The sequence below is a fragment of the Necator americanus genome, chromosome IV (genome assembly GCF_031761385.1).
Source record: "Necator americanus strain Aroian chromosome IV, whole genome shotgun sequence".
NCBI lineage: Eukaryota > Metazoa > Nematoda > Chromadorea > Rhabditida > Ancylostomatidae > Necator > Necator americanus.
The window spans coordinates 17,218,852-17,236,017 of NC_087374.1; the positions used below are offsets into that span (position 1 = coordinate 17,218,852).

The window sequence follows — 17,166 nt, forward strand, 5'->3', positions numbered from 1 at the left end:
TTCTACGGGCTTTTTGTCGAGCACATGAGCGCATTCATGAATCCGCAGGTTTTACAATATTACTCGCTTTTGACAGCAGAATAGGCCGATAGCACTATGAATATGAGACCAGCACAACGGAACAATTATAAGTAAAAAGAGGTCCCAGCCACAAGGCTAGATTTCTCGTTTTTAGAACTGCATTACTATCTTAAATTTGATTGGTTTTCACAGTGATGTATGCTCTTTGCCGTGATATCTCTTCTCTCTTCAACTTTTTTTTAAAATTAATCTTAGTTAAGCCTCAGCTAACTTGGACTATTTTTCATTTATTTTTTTTTTGGGTTCAGTCTTGAATGTAACTTCTTCTTCTTGTACAGAAATGTGCACTTAGCGTTACTTATGAAATCGAGAGCCTAAACAAAAGCCATGGTACGCTCACAGCGCAACGATAGAGTCATGAAGGTCACTGCATGAAATAAAAAACGATAAAAGTCGGCTAACAGCAAAGCAACTAGCAATTTGTTCGCACTCATATTGTAACATGTAGCTGACTGATCACCAGGAACAAAGCACGATGCTCTTGGGGATTTAAGAGTCAGCATCCAGCACATCAATCATTTTCGGCGCCGGCCGCCGCGTGACCAGCAGAGCTTATTCTATTTTCTAACCCGTCTATTTTTTTTTCATCTTCAAATGTTGGAAAAGAAAAAATTAGGAGCTGAAGAAAAAAGCAAAACAATGACGACAGCGTCTCTATACCTACATTCTTTGAAGAAAAGCACTAAGTCTAAATTTAAGAATAAGCTCTGCTGGTGCTTTGCTTTACAACGTTTTCTCACAAGAAAAGGGTGGATTGAAAAATTTACTCTACTGTGAAAACTCCACAGTCACATCATCTAACTGTTCTGGTCATTCAATTAATAGAGAAGTGTTGCAGCAGGCAGAATAGTCTACAGCTCTTTGATGGCAAACCAACCATTTTCTGCGGATAGTTATCCCGTCGTAGTGGTGCTTACGAGAAATGTTACCCAGCCGCAGGATAAAGAGATGAGTTCCAGAATTCAAGGTTTAGAAAAATGATTCATTTTCTTAATGTCGCATTCCTGATTTGCAATTCTGTGAATGTGTTCAATCTTTAGGAGTTGGTTTAAAAGCATCACCCCACGAATGTGAGGTGATACGGATTTCAGGTGGAGTCTTCGTATACGGGATTAGATTAAGGGGAGGGGGTGATTCCGTCCATTTCTTCCTAATTCCCTTAAAAAACGGCCCGGAAGATGCGGCGCGTGCACACGGCTGGCATGCCCCATCAGACTCGTTGTAGAAAATAGCTCGAAGCCGTATCTTCCGGGCAGTTTTTTTACAGCAATTGGGAAGAAAAGGACGGAATCACCCCTCTCTCCTTAATCTACGATCTTGTACACGAATACTTCACCTGGAATCCGTACCACCTCAGATTCATGGGGTGATGCCTTTAAAGTTCAGCATGCAGATAAATAATGTTCCTATTTACAAAAATGTAAGAAGATGGGTTCTTCCACATTCGTTTTCTAACAACGGCTCCGATAATTTCATCCCACCGTAATCGTTTAACAACGGCACATGTTCCTGTCTGTTCTGCTCGATACCGGTGCCATTAGTGTGCGCACAAGTTTCTGTGGCAAAAACAACATCCCTTAGGTAAACAAGTTCATTGGAACTAACGCTGCAAACAAGATTTTCCGAGACATTCTTGCTCTCAACATGGACACCACGTAATATTCTAAATAGATCTATCGGTGACGAACCTCCTCGGTGAAGATGCTGGATTAGGGATATCAATTAAGAATTCGCTTTGAAGTCATTTTAGCAAGTAATTAAAGAAGTTTCTAACTCAGACTTAGCAGGTTTTCAGAGCAACCTGCCTATCGCTTGCACGCTTCTATCAAGATCCAAGAATTTTTGGATTATTCTGCATCAAAAGACATCATTACAGACCCCACATGCAAATTTCTTAAAACATACGAAGTGTTAAAAAGAGGTGCACCAAATGGTTCCTTACTTTGTTATCTGTTACTCATTTATGACAACAAGGGGATTCTCCCCGATTCTAATGTACTTCGCTAAGAAACTTCTGTACGCACCTAGTGAATGAAGAATCGAGCAAGCAAAGCAAACTGCCATAATTTACGACGAGCTCAGATAACGCGATGGCGTGAGAGGCACGATTTAGCGGCAAGATTCGCTTTGAACCATTGCAACACATTCGCGCACATTGTTGAACACAGACAAAGCCGCTCTAATGATCGCGACATCCGTCGAATGGCAACAATCATCGCGATATCCTTTGGAGAGGGGACAGGCAAGTAGAGGCCACTAACCACACGCTGTGAAAGTATTTAGCATTGAGTTTATCACTGGTTAGATGAATTACGCCCAAAAATTTAGTTACTCTTGACTAATTTAAGTACTAATCTCTACGCACACGAACCGGAACAAGAACATCACTGTGAGTTATCAGTGTTACACAACATGAACGTGGTAATAAATAAGATTAAGTGAAGGACTGGTGTAGCCCACCAGCCTGTTTTTTGTTCTTTGGAAGGTAGAGAGCTGATAAAGGAGAGGAACCTAATGCATATGGGTGTACATTGAAACTCATCATAATTATCCTATACTTTGACTCCACAAGACTACCATGAGTGGAATCAACGATCCTACAAAATTTGCTTCTAAGATCTTCGGAAGTAGGAAGAAAGAAGAAGTTCAGAAAAATTACTGTGTAAAAATTAAGTTGCTCTTTCACTACAATGAACCCAGCTAGTTCCCAAAGATTTCTAGATCTTAAGCGAAAAAGGATAGTGGAATTACTCCGTCTCTCTCTTTTAATCTCCAGAGCCTGAACCCAGTATATGTATTTAGTATAGTGTAGTATATCCAGTATGTCTTTATAAACAAAAAAGGATGGAGAAAAAAAACATCTTCCAACCGTATTATTTGTTTATTTATTATCCAGTATTATTTGACTTGTTTACTGACGCAGAATCAATGCAACAGCACTTCTCTGCGTGACCTTCTTATTGCTGAAGCAGTGCCAGTGTTAATAGGAGTGCAAATGTATTTCTGCCGATTGGTGCATATTTGTCGAACCTTTCATAGGATTGCAAAATATGCAACCAATGCACATCTTTCCGCTGGAACGCGTTTATCCAACTGGGGAAATCTTATTAGATAGTGGTCGGATTGAATACAAGTAAATTAAGATACAACTGCACAATTTCACCGTCAAAAAATCTGTTGATTATCTGCAAAGCTCAAACCAGTGACCTTCTTCAAATCTTACGCTTGAATAGTGCAAAGATCTCAAGTGTTACTACTCAACAGTCGAGGTCGTCTTCTACACAATCAACGAGGACGTGGATGCGGCGTCGATCACAGCCGTGCCGGCAATTAGGCGCCAATGATGTGTTTCCGCTCAATTTCGCGCCACTTATTATATCGTGCGCTTTTGTTGACGGCGGCAATCGTAGGAAAAAAATCAGACAGGTAGGGGCCGAAGGAAGTCGAAAAGCAATGAACAAAGAAAGAGCGCTCATAAAAAAAAAGATTAAAAAAAAGCATATTGGCCTTCAGGAACGAAAAGTGGGAGAATTAACATGACAATTTACTGAAATAGTAACTGATTATATTTGGACCAGTCTCAACGTCCGACTGATGACGGACTGCAGGCTTTTCCTGGTGGTCGCTTCAGTTTTTGACACAAATTTGAAACAAGAGCACTTCTCGTAAATTGCTGCAAGAAAATTAAAAGTGTTTTCTCTAAAGAAGAAGCTTATTTCGTTCTTCTTTTATTAAAGAAATATACAGATTCATGGATGTTTTCTTGCAGCCATTTTGGCATAAGTATATTTATTTATTCTACATTTAGAGGATATTCAAAGCTGATTTTGTATCCGTATACCGTCGATACTACATCAATTTGAAAAGTATATTTGGAAGTATTGGACAAAGTTTTTATCTTCCTGCTCAGCAACTAACATAGCATGCAGACGTGAAATGACATAAACACCATCATTATTCTGATAAAAGTAGATAGGTAGGTGAGGTGATACGTCAGATGAACCGTTAACTACAACTACTTAAACAGCAGTCTGCATTCTTGTATTCAGTCTTTGAAGAAAGAATCCGGGACACATGGTGAAGGAAACAAGAAGAGAGCAGACATGCGGTAGCGAAGGTTAGGTTGAATGCAGTTTGTCACGGCCATACAACCATTCACAACGTCTCATTTGTTTTAAAAAAAACCGCTTGGAATTATGAAGGAGTGCTGGTGCACAAACGTCCCGCTGATTCCAATTTCTAGCGTCAGCGCACCAATCCGATGCCACGGGACCCATCTCACCTCCTTTTATCGATTTCTGGGGCAGGCGCACCCATTCGGCTCCGTGGGACCTCACTGCTTTCTGGAATTTCATGACATACGCATACACCATCATGATCATGCTATATAAAAACGGGCTTATTCTGTAAGGTGTGTGTTAATTGTGACGCAATTCCAAAAAGGGAGGAAGAAAAAGGTCCCACGGCATAGAATTGGTGCGCAATAACTTCGAATGCAAGTCGCAAAAAGTGAATGAGACGTTGCAACTGTTTCATAGCTGTGGCCACTGCCCGTGTTGCTTTTCACCTCTACAACTCCTCCGCGTATCCATTTCGTTGCACGCTTGCCTAAAGTTGCTAAAATCTCTTCTTCAGAAAGTGCAAACACGAATGCAAACGGCTGCTTAAATAGTAGCCAACAATTTACATGATCTGACGTGAAACGTTATTCTTATTAGCACGAGATGTCGTTCACGTCATTTAATGTTAAAACATCAATCAGTGATAACTAATGGGAGAAAACAGTAGATAAACCCATACTACGAGTAATGCTTTCAAATAGTATTTATATTATTTTGGTCTCGGAGAACTGTTTGAAACTGAAGTTTGAATGTTCTCCAAATGTAGAACTGACGGTGTTTAGAAAGAAAACTATGAAGTCTTTCGCCTAAAGAAGAAGATGAAACCATTGTTAGGAAAACACAATTCTAATTTTACAGAAAATGCCACTAGTATTAACTTTCATTGAAAAGTGAAGGCGAGCGAAAGGAACATCACAGAAAGTCTGGAGTCCTATGGATATATGCTATGGCCGGACGTTCAGATTTGTATGAAATAACGTGAACATCACCAGTTGATGCTAATACGGATAAGGTTCTACCTCATATTAGGTAAACTATTAGCTGTTATATAAGCGCCCGTTTGCATTCGTATTTCTTATTTTTAAAGGCATCACCCCATGAATCTGAGGTGGTACGGATTTCAGGTGGAGTATTCGTATACGGGATAGTAGATTATGAAGAGGCGGGTGATTCCTTCCATTTCTTCCTAACTGCCGTAAAAAAACTGCCCGGACGATACGGCTTCGAACGATCCGGCGCGCTCTTTTCTACAACGAGTTCGATTGGAGCGAGCCATCCTTGCGCCGGCGCCGCGTTTTCTGGACCGTTTTTTTTACTGCAATTAGGAAGAAATGGAGGGAATCGCCCCTATCTCCATAATCTACTATCCCGTATAAGAATACTCCACGTGAAATCCGTACCACCTCAGGTTCGTGGGGTGATGCCTTTAAAAGAAGAGTCTGACCAATCTGATGAAGGAAACGCTTGAAAAGGAATAGACAGTGAGGTGGAGTATGGTGGGGTGAAACGAAATACATGTAGTTTTCACGCCTATGAAACGGTTCACGTCTCATTCACTTGACAAATTAACTTGAGTCAGCACGTTACAACCGCATGGCGGCGCACCATTTCAACGCAATGGGTCTTGCTCCACCTTATTTAATAGTTGTCTGGCGTCGGAGCACCAATACGACGCCATAGAGCCCGTCCCACTCCATTTTAACGCTTTCTGGCGTTGGCGCACCAGCCCGCCTTTGGACTCATCTCACTGCTTAACGGAATTTTGTGACTCACACACGCGACAGAATAAGCTAGAATATTATATAGTATGATTACAAAGCATAATGATATTAATAACGACAATTTTGCGCTATTTCAGATACTGCAGATCCTAGATCCAATAATATCCATCGTTTATGCAGTTCCAACGACGGATATAATATGTACATATTTTTATAGGTGTACATAAAAGTATAAGAGCGCTTAAAGGCGATTAACCTCTGTGAATATAGGTGAAAGCAAACATAAATGAACCGTTTTCTTAACAAAACGGTGCGGTAGACGGATTCACCCATCGGACGAACACTGTGAAGCAAAGATTTTGTGGAAATACCATTCCAGGATAAATCACATACTTCCTCGAAATTTTGCAAAACATCCTAGAGCAAAATGAATACAAAAAGAAATAAGAATTTATAGACTGAAACTTTGACTGAAATTTCACCGTTTAAATTAGACAGAAGGCAGACTATTCACCTTTGCATAAAACTGCCTTTTACATTTTTCTTCGCCCTTTGAAGAACTGGCAAAACGAAAAAGTGCATAAAATACAAAGGTCTATAACAATATTATGTTGTTTATTTGTTAATAAAACAATACACTGCAACTACGATTGCAGTTTTAAGGTTTGATTGTTTTTGTCTTAACGTCTTTGTTTGGTTAAACAGTCTACTCATGCACACTAAGCGCGAAAGCCATTAACAACAAGTGACAGAAAAATCAAAATGTCTACTAGAAACTACCAGCAAAAAGAATGAAATGGAAACAAATACGCCGAAAGATCCAGAACTCGAAAAGGGGATACATATGAAATTTATTGCCAACTGTTGCATAAACCGACACCAGGTAATTGTTAATGTTAGATATTAGTTCTCGAACTTCTCGGAACCCTTGCCATTGATGCCTTGTTATACAACCTCATCTTTAACTTTTCTAGCGGATTCCCTCACCACATCGAGTTCATGGTATGCTGCCTTTAACATGAGAAGACGAAATTAACAACATAGAAAATCACAAGGAAAAAAAGACAAGAGAATCCTGTAGAAATTCCCTATCTGCTTCGTTTGGGCTTCATTTTTTTTTGAACAAATTTTGATACGAAACAATGAAAAAACCACTCGAAGAAACATAACTAAAAAGCAACAATGATAAATAACAAAGAAGAAAAGCTAAAATTAGCAATAAACACAATAATCAACACCAAGATGATAAAAGTAACCCACGTATATTATTACAAAAATATTGAATTTGAAAGATATTTCTCGAACATAGAACTATTTACAGCAATTTATCCCTTATCTATGATCTAGAACACAAGTCCAAATGTTTTCTTACGCCGACATTGCTGTACACGGTGACTGATGCAATTTTCAAGATCACTCATCTGTTCAACAGCATAAGCGACAAAATCAGTATCCCGATCTATGACATTACATGTCATCTTGTTAAGGAACCTGGAAAAACATCTCCGAAAGTCTGGAGAAAATTCTGTGAAGCTACCCAACTGCAACTTAGTCTCACCTTAGTTTCACTTCAGCGACAGTTGCCATCAACGCAAGAAGAACGTCAATGTTTGTGGGCGTTTGGCAAACTGTACGGAGAACCTAATAGGTTCCAAGAAATATTTCTTAATTAATTCAGGACAAATGTATAAAAACTGGAGGAACTGTAAAATAACACAAGTAATGATAAACAACTAACCTCCCTGCTCTGAACCCATCCCTGACTTAATTCGCACAGGTTCTTAGGTTTTCTCAGGTAGCTGCTGAAAACTCCGGTTATGAACTCATTCATTAGGGTGGACACCTCCTAAAACGCACAGCAGGCACAAGTATGTGAAAGTTTGGAAATTATGTACATATTGACATGTGCATTTAAGAAACTGACACCGTAGCCACGTACTATCAAGAATTCCAGTAGTTTCGTTGCACTAACTGCGTAGAGCTGAATACTAGCTTGTAATTCAACAGGACGGCTCTAAAATTAAAATTGGCGAATTAATATCGGCTGCCAAAAAATGAATAGTTTCATGTTAATGCAACGCTAACCCTCAAGGAAGAGTACGTCTTGGTAAGAATTTTCCAGCTCTCCAAAGCATGTGCAGCTATTGCGGATCGGGAAAATGTTGAATCAAGCACTGTTCTGAAAGGGCAAGAACGGCTGAGAACACGTGAAAACGTAGAAACATATCCGAGAAAGTAGAAAGAAGAGAAAATGTAGTTGAAGATGGTAGGGGAGGGATTTCTGTACGTTCTATCTTTTTTTTTCTCTCAGCAACTTTAGCTTACTTGTCACAGATCCTCTAAGACTAATGCTTACGCCTTAGGGCCCCGATTGATTCAGTAATTTACTTTCGAAAAATAAGGGCGCTACTGATTCTCGAAATAAGGCTAAATAGCATGCTGATTTGTTAGTTATGGAGGGAATGGACAGGAAAGTACCGTATCGAGTGCAATTGCAAGGCACACATTTGCTCCCAAAATTCCTTGCTTTTCATCGACGCTTGAGAACGGAAAGACATGGTCGAAAGAACAGAAGGCACGTTCTGAAACAAATAATCGATGTCAATACAATTTATCATCCGAAGCGATTACAAAGCACACATTATCGTTTCATAACAGATCACTAGTTGTATTTTCTTAAAATCCTGAATATAAAAAACCGGGAAATTTAAGCCCCATTCTCGGCATCCAATCAAACAACCAGAGGAACAGAAAAAAGTTCGGAAAACTAAGTGATTCGCACCGCTGCAGAGTTGGAATGTGAGCGGCTCACTTTAAGTCGAGCACCCTGACCATATCGGTTCCGCGATCGTACCGGTGACGATGGCCTGCTGCATAAACAGTGTAAAATGTACTACACATACTATAACACATACTTTTTAGATAGCTCAAAATGGAAAAAATAGTTTATACACTTACTTTGAGAAATCGTTACCTTTTTGGTGCAGAACAAGTGAGACCTGACTGTCTATCTGCTTCTTCATTTATTATATTCAAGTCGCCAGCCAAATCGGAGATTTCATTCTACAACAAATGATCAAATCTCAATTTTTAGCTGCTAGAGACACACAATAGCAAGACTACTTCAACATCATCAAAAATCAAAGATTCATCACCTCATACTGGATTTTCCCCAAGCACAAGCAAAAGGACGTTTAAAAAATCTAGTGGTAAAATCATTGCCACTCCAAATCCACAACATACTTAAATCAGAAGTAAATGCGAAAAAATGAAAACCACCTCTGTTTTTTCAACCCCAGTGTAATGGTTGACAACTGCAGAAGTCAAGAGTGGATAACACTGACTAGAAACATTCCTGGTTTCAGCGAGTGCTGAAATGATATCGCAATTAATTACAGAATATTTCTAGTACCAGTCTGAACGTCCGGCTAAAGCCGGACTTCGGACTTTCTGTGGTTCTGATCAATGAAAATCAATAGTAGTGGCATTTGCTAAAATTTCTGTTCTTCTAACGACGCTTTATTCCTCTTTCTTGTTATAAATAAAGGCAAAATATTTCATTTTCTGAACCTCTACCTTTAGAGAACAATCGGTTCAATCGTCAGCTTTAAACACTCCTCCAATTCCAATATAATATAGACACAATTCGAAAACATTTCATGCATAACATAGTATGGGATATCTTCCTGTTTTTCCCAAACATTTATCATAGAATGATGCTTTAACATAAAATGAAATGAACAATGTCATCCTACTGATAAAGATAACGTTCCACAACACACCATGTAAACTGCTCACTACTAGTTGAGCAGCCCATTGCACTCGTGCTTCCACTTTCTGAATACAGCATGTTACCAACCTGAGGCAGGTCAAGTACAAGGAGATAGACACGCGGAGTAGTAATAAAGGTGAGACGCAACATGGACAGTTGCCACGGCTGCTAAATAGCACCAATTCGACGCCGTTGGACCTGTCACACCAAAACCCCGTGGGACCCGTCCCACCCCATTTTATATCTATCTGGCACCAATCCGATGCCGTGCAACCCATCGTACCCCCGTTTTGGAATTTCGTTTCACACACACATACATACACACATACACATACGCACATACATACATACACACGTGACAGACTAAGCCCTAACTCTGACGGCGCACTCTGACGCGCGGTGTTTCAGTAGTAGTACTCGAACGGTACTACTACTGCAAAGCCTGCACTCAGAGCGGGGAAAATGCCATGGAGCAAAACAGACGCAAAAAGTCCATGGAGCACAGGAAACATTCTCTCCGCTAAACCGTTTCATATGTACAATAACTTGACTTATATCAATGAATTATACTTGCCCATTGGCGGGCGGATGTTATCGCTTGACACGAATCTCCGCATCTTCGCCGAGGTATGTCGTCCTTGAGCATAGGTCTGCCCAACCTACCCCATCTTCAGCAAGAGCTTGCACAGAATCAATCCATTCGCCGTTATTCTATATCCTGCGGAAAGTTACGTCTCGCCTGAACTGTTCTTCCACGCCGAGCGCTCTTAGATCCTCTTTAGCCACCTCAGTCCAGAACTTCCGATTCCGTCCAGGAGGTATCTTCAAATTTGAATCCGGGAGGTCAAATCGCGTAGAACAAGGCGGTCTCCTGGTCCCCTTAATATACAACCAAAGAAGCGAAGACGATTCTCTGCAACCACTTCCGATGGCGGTGCAAAATGCTGACACTTCCTACCAGTCGGGCACCACATCGACTTCCGCAAAAAGATATCGTGGCATACCCCAGGCCAAAAGTAGCGATGCAGGCGTCTAAGTAGTTTCCTTTCCATGCAATCGATTTTCGCTATCATTGCAAATGCTGCCCAAGTCTCCGATCGGATACATTATGATGGAGCGAATAGCGGATAGCTGGACTCGAAGCTTGACTTCGTAGGTGATGGTGGTCGACCGAAGGGATTTCGTTAAGGAGTTAAATGGCCTTAGCGCATCTTTGATGAATATCTTTCTCGTGGTTGCCATTGTTCTCCAGGATACAGCCCAAGTAACAGAACTCATAGGTTTGGTCGATCGGTCCACCCCGATTCTCGTTCGAGGTATTGTCAGCGTTCTCGAGATCGGTCAAGGGGCGTCCTGATGGGGCTGGGATGATATCGGCAGAACACTGATCTACTGTTCATTGCATAGTGTTATCGATGGCGAAATTGAACAGGAAGGGTCCTGGCACTGTCCCTTGTCTTACTCCAGTTACCACTTCAAACAATGTATATCCGGCTAGTGTTCGAACTGCAGCAATTACTTCAAGTAGGCAAACAAACTTTCTGGCACTCCTTCTGCGGGAAGCGCGTTGAGAAGACGCTCTTGATTAAGAGAGTTGAAGGCGGCTTCGAAATCCGAAAGGTCTAATTACATTGGTTTTGAATACCGCTGCCGTATTTCGATAACTTTCCTAACGATGAACACGTGATGGTAGATCGGCCAAGATGAAAGCCAGCATGCTCGTGCCACGTTGTTTCTTCGCGATGTTTGATAAGCCGATCCACTATTCGCTGATTCGCTCCAAGACCTTATACATAACACGCAACAATGAGATTCCTCATTTCGGTAGTTTCTGGTATCCCTGATGAATAACTTCTTGTGAAGGGGAATTATGATAGCGTGTCTCCAAGAATCAGGTACCCTTTCGTCTATCCATATTGAATGGATGATCTTTGTCATCTCACGAATCCCAGACGGAAGAAGATATTTCAGCATTTCTGCACTTATTCCGTCCCCGCCAAATTTTCCGCTTTTCATCTTCTGGATGCAGTCCAAAACCTCGGTCGGTGGTCCCTCGTTAACCGCTATGAACGAGCTCGAGCTCAGGCTGACGGCGCTTGCCTTTTCAGCAGCGTTTTGAAATGATTCATCTAAATTGGTAGGGTTGCTTCACCGACAGCCACTTCATTACCAGAATTGCGAACTGGAGAATATCTTTCCATTTTGCCGCTATACTGTTCCAGCAAAGCATTGGCTTTCTGAGAGTTCTTGTCCTCCACGCCTTTTCAAACTCCTTCGCTCTTGACGCCCACTGGTTAACGATGTCGGTCTTTTTGCAGCTGGAGACGCAACTTCCTTCTCAGACGCTATTCCTGGCTGAAATCGCTAGTGTTGCGGTCGGCACATACAGAATTATATGTGGATCTCGTCTTTGCAGATACAAAATCGAACTTCACTCTCGGCCCTATAACCGGGATCACTTCCCTTGAAGCGTCCTGTATGAACTTTGTGAAGGAAACCGCATCGCTAAATCTCTTCCTAGTCCGTACTCCAACATGAATAGACACACGTTTTCGTCCAGCATTCTCCGTCTTTGAGACCTGCCATGTAGATTTTCGGTTGAAGAGGAACTCCTCGGTTCCTCTTGTGAGCCGGAGCCGTATCTTGAAGCAGACAGAAACTGGAATGTGGTCAGAGTCGAACGCGACGTCTCAGACAGCTCTAGATTCTCGTATATCCGACCGAGGAATGTTTCCTGTCAGAATGTAGTCGAGCTGAAGTTTGAGAGTTCTCACTTTCCGCTTGCGCTGCTCTTCAGGTGTCGGAAGGGTTAACCTTTGATACGTAAACTGATGGCATTGATGATTTCTTTCTAGCCGTAGGAAGCGATGACGAAGCCCGTCCGTTCAGACCAGTCAACAAGACGGAAACCGTATCCGAAGTATGCTTCACTGGATAATGCCATTTCCCTAGCATATCGGACTGTTCTTCAACTTCCAAAACCTTCGCGTTCGCGTCGATTCCGACAATAACTGCCTGCTGGCTGTGTATCCCAAACATCAACGCGTTGATCTCATCATGTAAAGGGTCCTTATTGTTCTCTTCAACGGTTTGCTTAGGTACGTGGGCACTTACGATCCAGAGTGTATGTCCTCTGTGATATCGCAGTCGTACAAGGCACATCTAGCCAAATTCCTCTACCTGGCTGTTTCAGTCGTTTCTCACAGCTGTCAGCTCGCAGCCACCTATCTTCTTTTCATGTGCATCGCCGCCGTAGATAGCGTAGTCTCCGATACTGATGACGGGCTGATCCCCAATGCGTGTCTTCTGCAGCGCAGCAAACGGCACATAGAGATATGGTATAAATTTGAAGGCATCACCCCACCCTGATTGCAATGCAATTCTTTGAAAATCCATTCACCCCACGCAATTCATTTCACTGGAGGAATAGCAGGCGGGGGCAAGGGTGGCGCGTTGCAATAGAGGACATCGTAGGGAACCGCATTCTGCGCTGTCGTGATACAAGGAGAAATGGGCGGAGCCACTCCTGCATTCATAATCTACGACCCGATACAGGTATACTCCAACGGAAATCCACACCACGCCAGATTCGTGGTGTGATGCCTTTAAGGGCGGTTTGTTGGAGTTCACTCGACATTGTTCGGCAGTTCAGTGCGATGAAACGAATGGTTGTTGCCAGAAATTCCATGCTCTTTTCAGGCAGCCCACCTTTCAGATTATGGGCTTTGGCTATGTGTTGGGCGACAGCACCTTTTTGCAACGTATGAATAAACTTGCGCCATATAACAGTGCAGGTTATATAGCTTGTACGTTCCCAATGCGTATAGTCGAATCTGCGATTGGGTTTAGTAAAAATAGGGCCACCCCGAGCAGGTATCGATCAGACTTGTATACGCGGCCCATTGGAAATCCTCGTAAAGTCTCGAAACAGGAAAACGCGAACAGCCTTCATAAAGGATAACCTAATGGTCCTCCTTAGGGCCACCAACTTGCGAATACAAATTGAAAATTTCTGAAAAGAAGTTATTCCATCCATACTTGGATATCGTAGATGGCATTTTCGGTCCCTTTTTCTCTTTGGAAATGGTACACGATATGATTTAGTTAAACATACTTGATAAGTTTGTTTGGAAGGTTTTGTAAAGTTAAAGCAGTAGTAGTCCCATCTCCGTCTTCCTTTCTCTTAGTAGCTTTAACCTATAATCGGGCCAAAACGACATGAAGCACGGTGGATTTGCGTACGCACTTGAAACAGCGCGATGGAAGTAGCAGTTGGAAACCGAAGTGGGGCCATCGCAAACTGCAGCGATGGGTGGTGCCAGCGAGGATCCTTTCCTAATCTCCTAACCGCTATACTCCACCGCACAGCCTTGAGAGAAGCAGCGTACGCAATTGCACCGTCCTTCATGTTGTTTTGACCCTACTATACACATCGTGGATCCTCTAAGCCTGATGGTTACTTCTTAGAGAACCGAACGACGTCGAAATTCGCTTCCATTGATGACCTGTCCATTGATGAATTATCGCCTTCTCAAATGCTTCTCAAATGGGAAATCCATTTCTGAGTTAGAACGGTTTTAATGCTCTCTACACGATTTCGCGTCAGAGTGGCCCTCCCCCAACTGCTTTTTACCCCACCAAATCTTCATATAATGCTGTAGGAGAAGTCATGATGCGCTCATATTACATTTCTCAACCTATTCGCACAGTAAATTTCCTAGAGGGTCTCACTTGATGCTCACGGTTGCATGAATAAAAATAAGCATATTATATTTTAGCAAAAACAGAAAAAAAGAAAACGCTAGACTAAATAACTACAACTATCACAGATTCATCCCAGTTCTATCATCCATAAACATCTTTAGTGACGAGAGTTCCAACAGAAAGCGACATTCCATTAAACGAAAATACCTTGCGCTTCACCATCATTGCTCACGGCTCCTACTTCTTCAGAACGGTAAAGAGTTGACCAGTTCGTGCTGCAAATTAAACCGTCGTCAAATTTGCACGACTTTTCCATATTTTTGATCTTATGAAAAATATAACAAAATGGAGTTCCCCTCACCCTTATACTCCCTTTTCGCTCACAAAAAGTGCTGAAAAAGCCCTTAGTTTTTGTCTAGAGAAAAGGCATCTTATTTCAGAATATCTAATATAGAAAAACGTCTAACAAAAACGTTTGCTCGAAACGTCCACTGCAATCAATAGGTTCATTTATTACCAATAAGTTCATTTACTAATAAGAATGAACTCACGAGAACACGTCTGACGACAAATCAGAACCCCGAGATGACCGTCCAGATGGCTGCAAAAGTAATATGTACTAATGTGATAAGGAAAAACGGAGTTGTCTTTGTTTGCTTATAAACACTTATAAGTTCTATATTACATGTTTCTCAACAAGAATTTATATGTATTTCTCGCTCAATATAGCGAACCCTCACTCATCCCACTTGAAGATAGCGAAGGTCCCACCTCGACCACAATCACCGTCGCCTCCAAACAGAATAACAGAGTATTTTTGATAGAAACTCGCATCCAAACCCGTATATGTCCGCAAGATGTTCAACTTTTTGGGACAATGCCAACACCTGTATACCAAATGTAGAACGAGGACCTACGACAAACTTTGACAAGAGCACATTGAATAAACAGACAGCTAAGGCAGCAAGGTGGAGCCAAGAATTTTCAAGTTTAAGGGAACTGATAATGTGAAACGGCGTGGAAGACGACTTTTTAAGACGATTCCAGTTGCAGCGCGAAACCCTTGTGCACGCGCCCACATCCAAGTGAAGATCAGTGATGTCTTCTAACCAGCCTAATCAAACCAATAAATAAACTGCTAAGGGGAGCGAACGTGTGCATAGATGAGCGTCCTAACTTACCTTGTACCAAACAAAGTGATTACCACGCTGTTTCTTACGATGATCAGGAAGAGATGAGCGGAACCACCCTTATCCCGCAATCTACAACCCGAATTCTAGATTCTCCCGTGGATTCCTTCACCACCTCAGATTCGTGGTATGCTGCATTTAAGGCATCGTAGAAGTTTTTGGCGCCGTCCTTAGAACCATTACTTGGAAGTGACTTGAACACTTTCACACTCGTAATCTACTCCCCGAACCTTATATCGCTCATGAAAGATTGCAACAACGTGATGAGAGCCGTTTGGATTCGATACTGAAAATGCTAAATTATCAATAAAGTTGAGTCGTACGAATGATGTACTTAGTAACGTGGATACATCGCTGACTTCACGAAATTATAGAGGATATATATATATATACATATGTGTATATATATATATATATATATATATATATATATGCCATAGAGTTACAAGAAGTGTTTTGTGTACCTCAGGAAGTTCCAGCAATGATGAGAAACAGAAACTGGTTTGTTACCTGAACAAAAAACAGAACACACTAACGCGAATTTGTGACGTCGTTGGTAGTACTTCCGTAAACGAAATTGAGGAGAGCAAAGCGGGAAGCCTTTCATTTCGAGATCGAAGAGCAACCGCAAAAGCAGCAGCAAGACAGAACTCAGGTGCTGAGAAAGTTTACTTTGAACACAAAAGCAAGTACTAATACCACATGTAAATTTGAAAATCCTCTTATTGAATAAATCATGAATATAAAGCACTCACACCGTGACAAGGGGATCCCTTCGAGCTTGATCATGGGTGAATTTGTTCTGTAGCCGCAGGAATCTGCAAAGAAAAAGACGACGTTCGGTGGCAAAAAGAAAAAACTGTAGCGAAATGGATTGGAAACACTCCGGATGGAGAACGACCTAACGGCAGATGTTCCAAGAGTGCAAGACAGCGAAGATAACTAAATTGATTGCCGTACCTTTCTACCTCAAAGAAAAACTCATAGGCATATACTTCCTACATTATTCTTTGTACTCTTTCAACTCGGACGGCTACGCGGGCGATCGCGTCGCAGGATCTGCTCGCTGCTATTTACCCTGAGGAAATGAGATTTCCAAGTTCTAGCAAAGCAATAAATAGAATCTTACTTCCACTACATGTGAATTTTCTATCGCTGAAGTACATGCCTGTTCTTTTTGCATTTACACCACTTTATCTCTGCTACCCTTCCTACTGTATTTCCTGCACGGTCGATAAAAGCCTTGGCATTGTTAGATAACATGTGACATATTGTTCTACATGTGCTAGCGTTGTGTTGAGTTCGGCAAGAACATGGATGCTTCTTGTCCACTGCAACTTACCAGGACTACTAGTTTTTTACTTGTTTTGAGCTTGATAACAGATCAGATCTCTACATTTAAAAAGCTAGTAGTACAATGCAAAAGATTTTTTCCAAAGCTAGTCTAGGAACACACCACTCAGCAAGACAACTTAGTTCATACGTGTGCTCACGGAAAAAGTGAAGAAAAGGATACCATTGCATGGAACCAACTGAACTGCCTTCGCGAACACATTGCCAAGAGGTTTCCAGGAACA

General features: G+C 41.6%; 1 protein-coding gene across 3 annotated transcripts; it reads right to left on the reverse strand.

The window, feature by feature from the left end:
- Positions 1-4,359: 4,359 nt before the first annotated feature.
- On the reverse strand, positions 4,360-16,378 carry RB195_001631 (uncharacterized protein; the record flags this gene model as incomplete). 3 transcript variants are annotated; one of them, XM_064198515.1, is made up of 14 exons in its annotated part: positions 4,360-4,424; positions 7,296-7,414; positions 7,482-7,564; positions 7,662-7,769; positions 7,848-7,937; positions 8,009-8,102; positions 8,402-8,505; positions 8,706-8,793; positions 8,898-8,986; positions 9,203-9,294; positions 14,607-14,674; positions 14,951-15,000; positions 16,126-16,247; positions 16,345-16,378. In XM_064198515.1, 14 exons carry the CDS (start codon positions 16,376-16,378, stop codon positions 4,360-4,362), a joined length of 1,206 nt encoding a protein of 401 aa, XP_064054395.1. The 3 variants fall into 3 exon arrangements, with proteins under 3 accessions (XP_064054395.1, XP_064054396.1, XP_064054397.1); XM_064198516.1 differs by lacking the exon at positions 4,360-4,424 and having other exon boundaries at positions 7,267-7,414; positions 8,706-8,790; XM_064198514.1 differs by lacking the exon at positions 4,360-4,424 and having other exon boundaries at positions 7,267-7,414.
- Between the last annotated feature and the right edge of the window lie 788 nt (positions 16,379-17,166).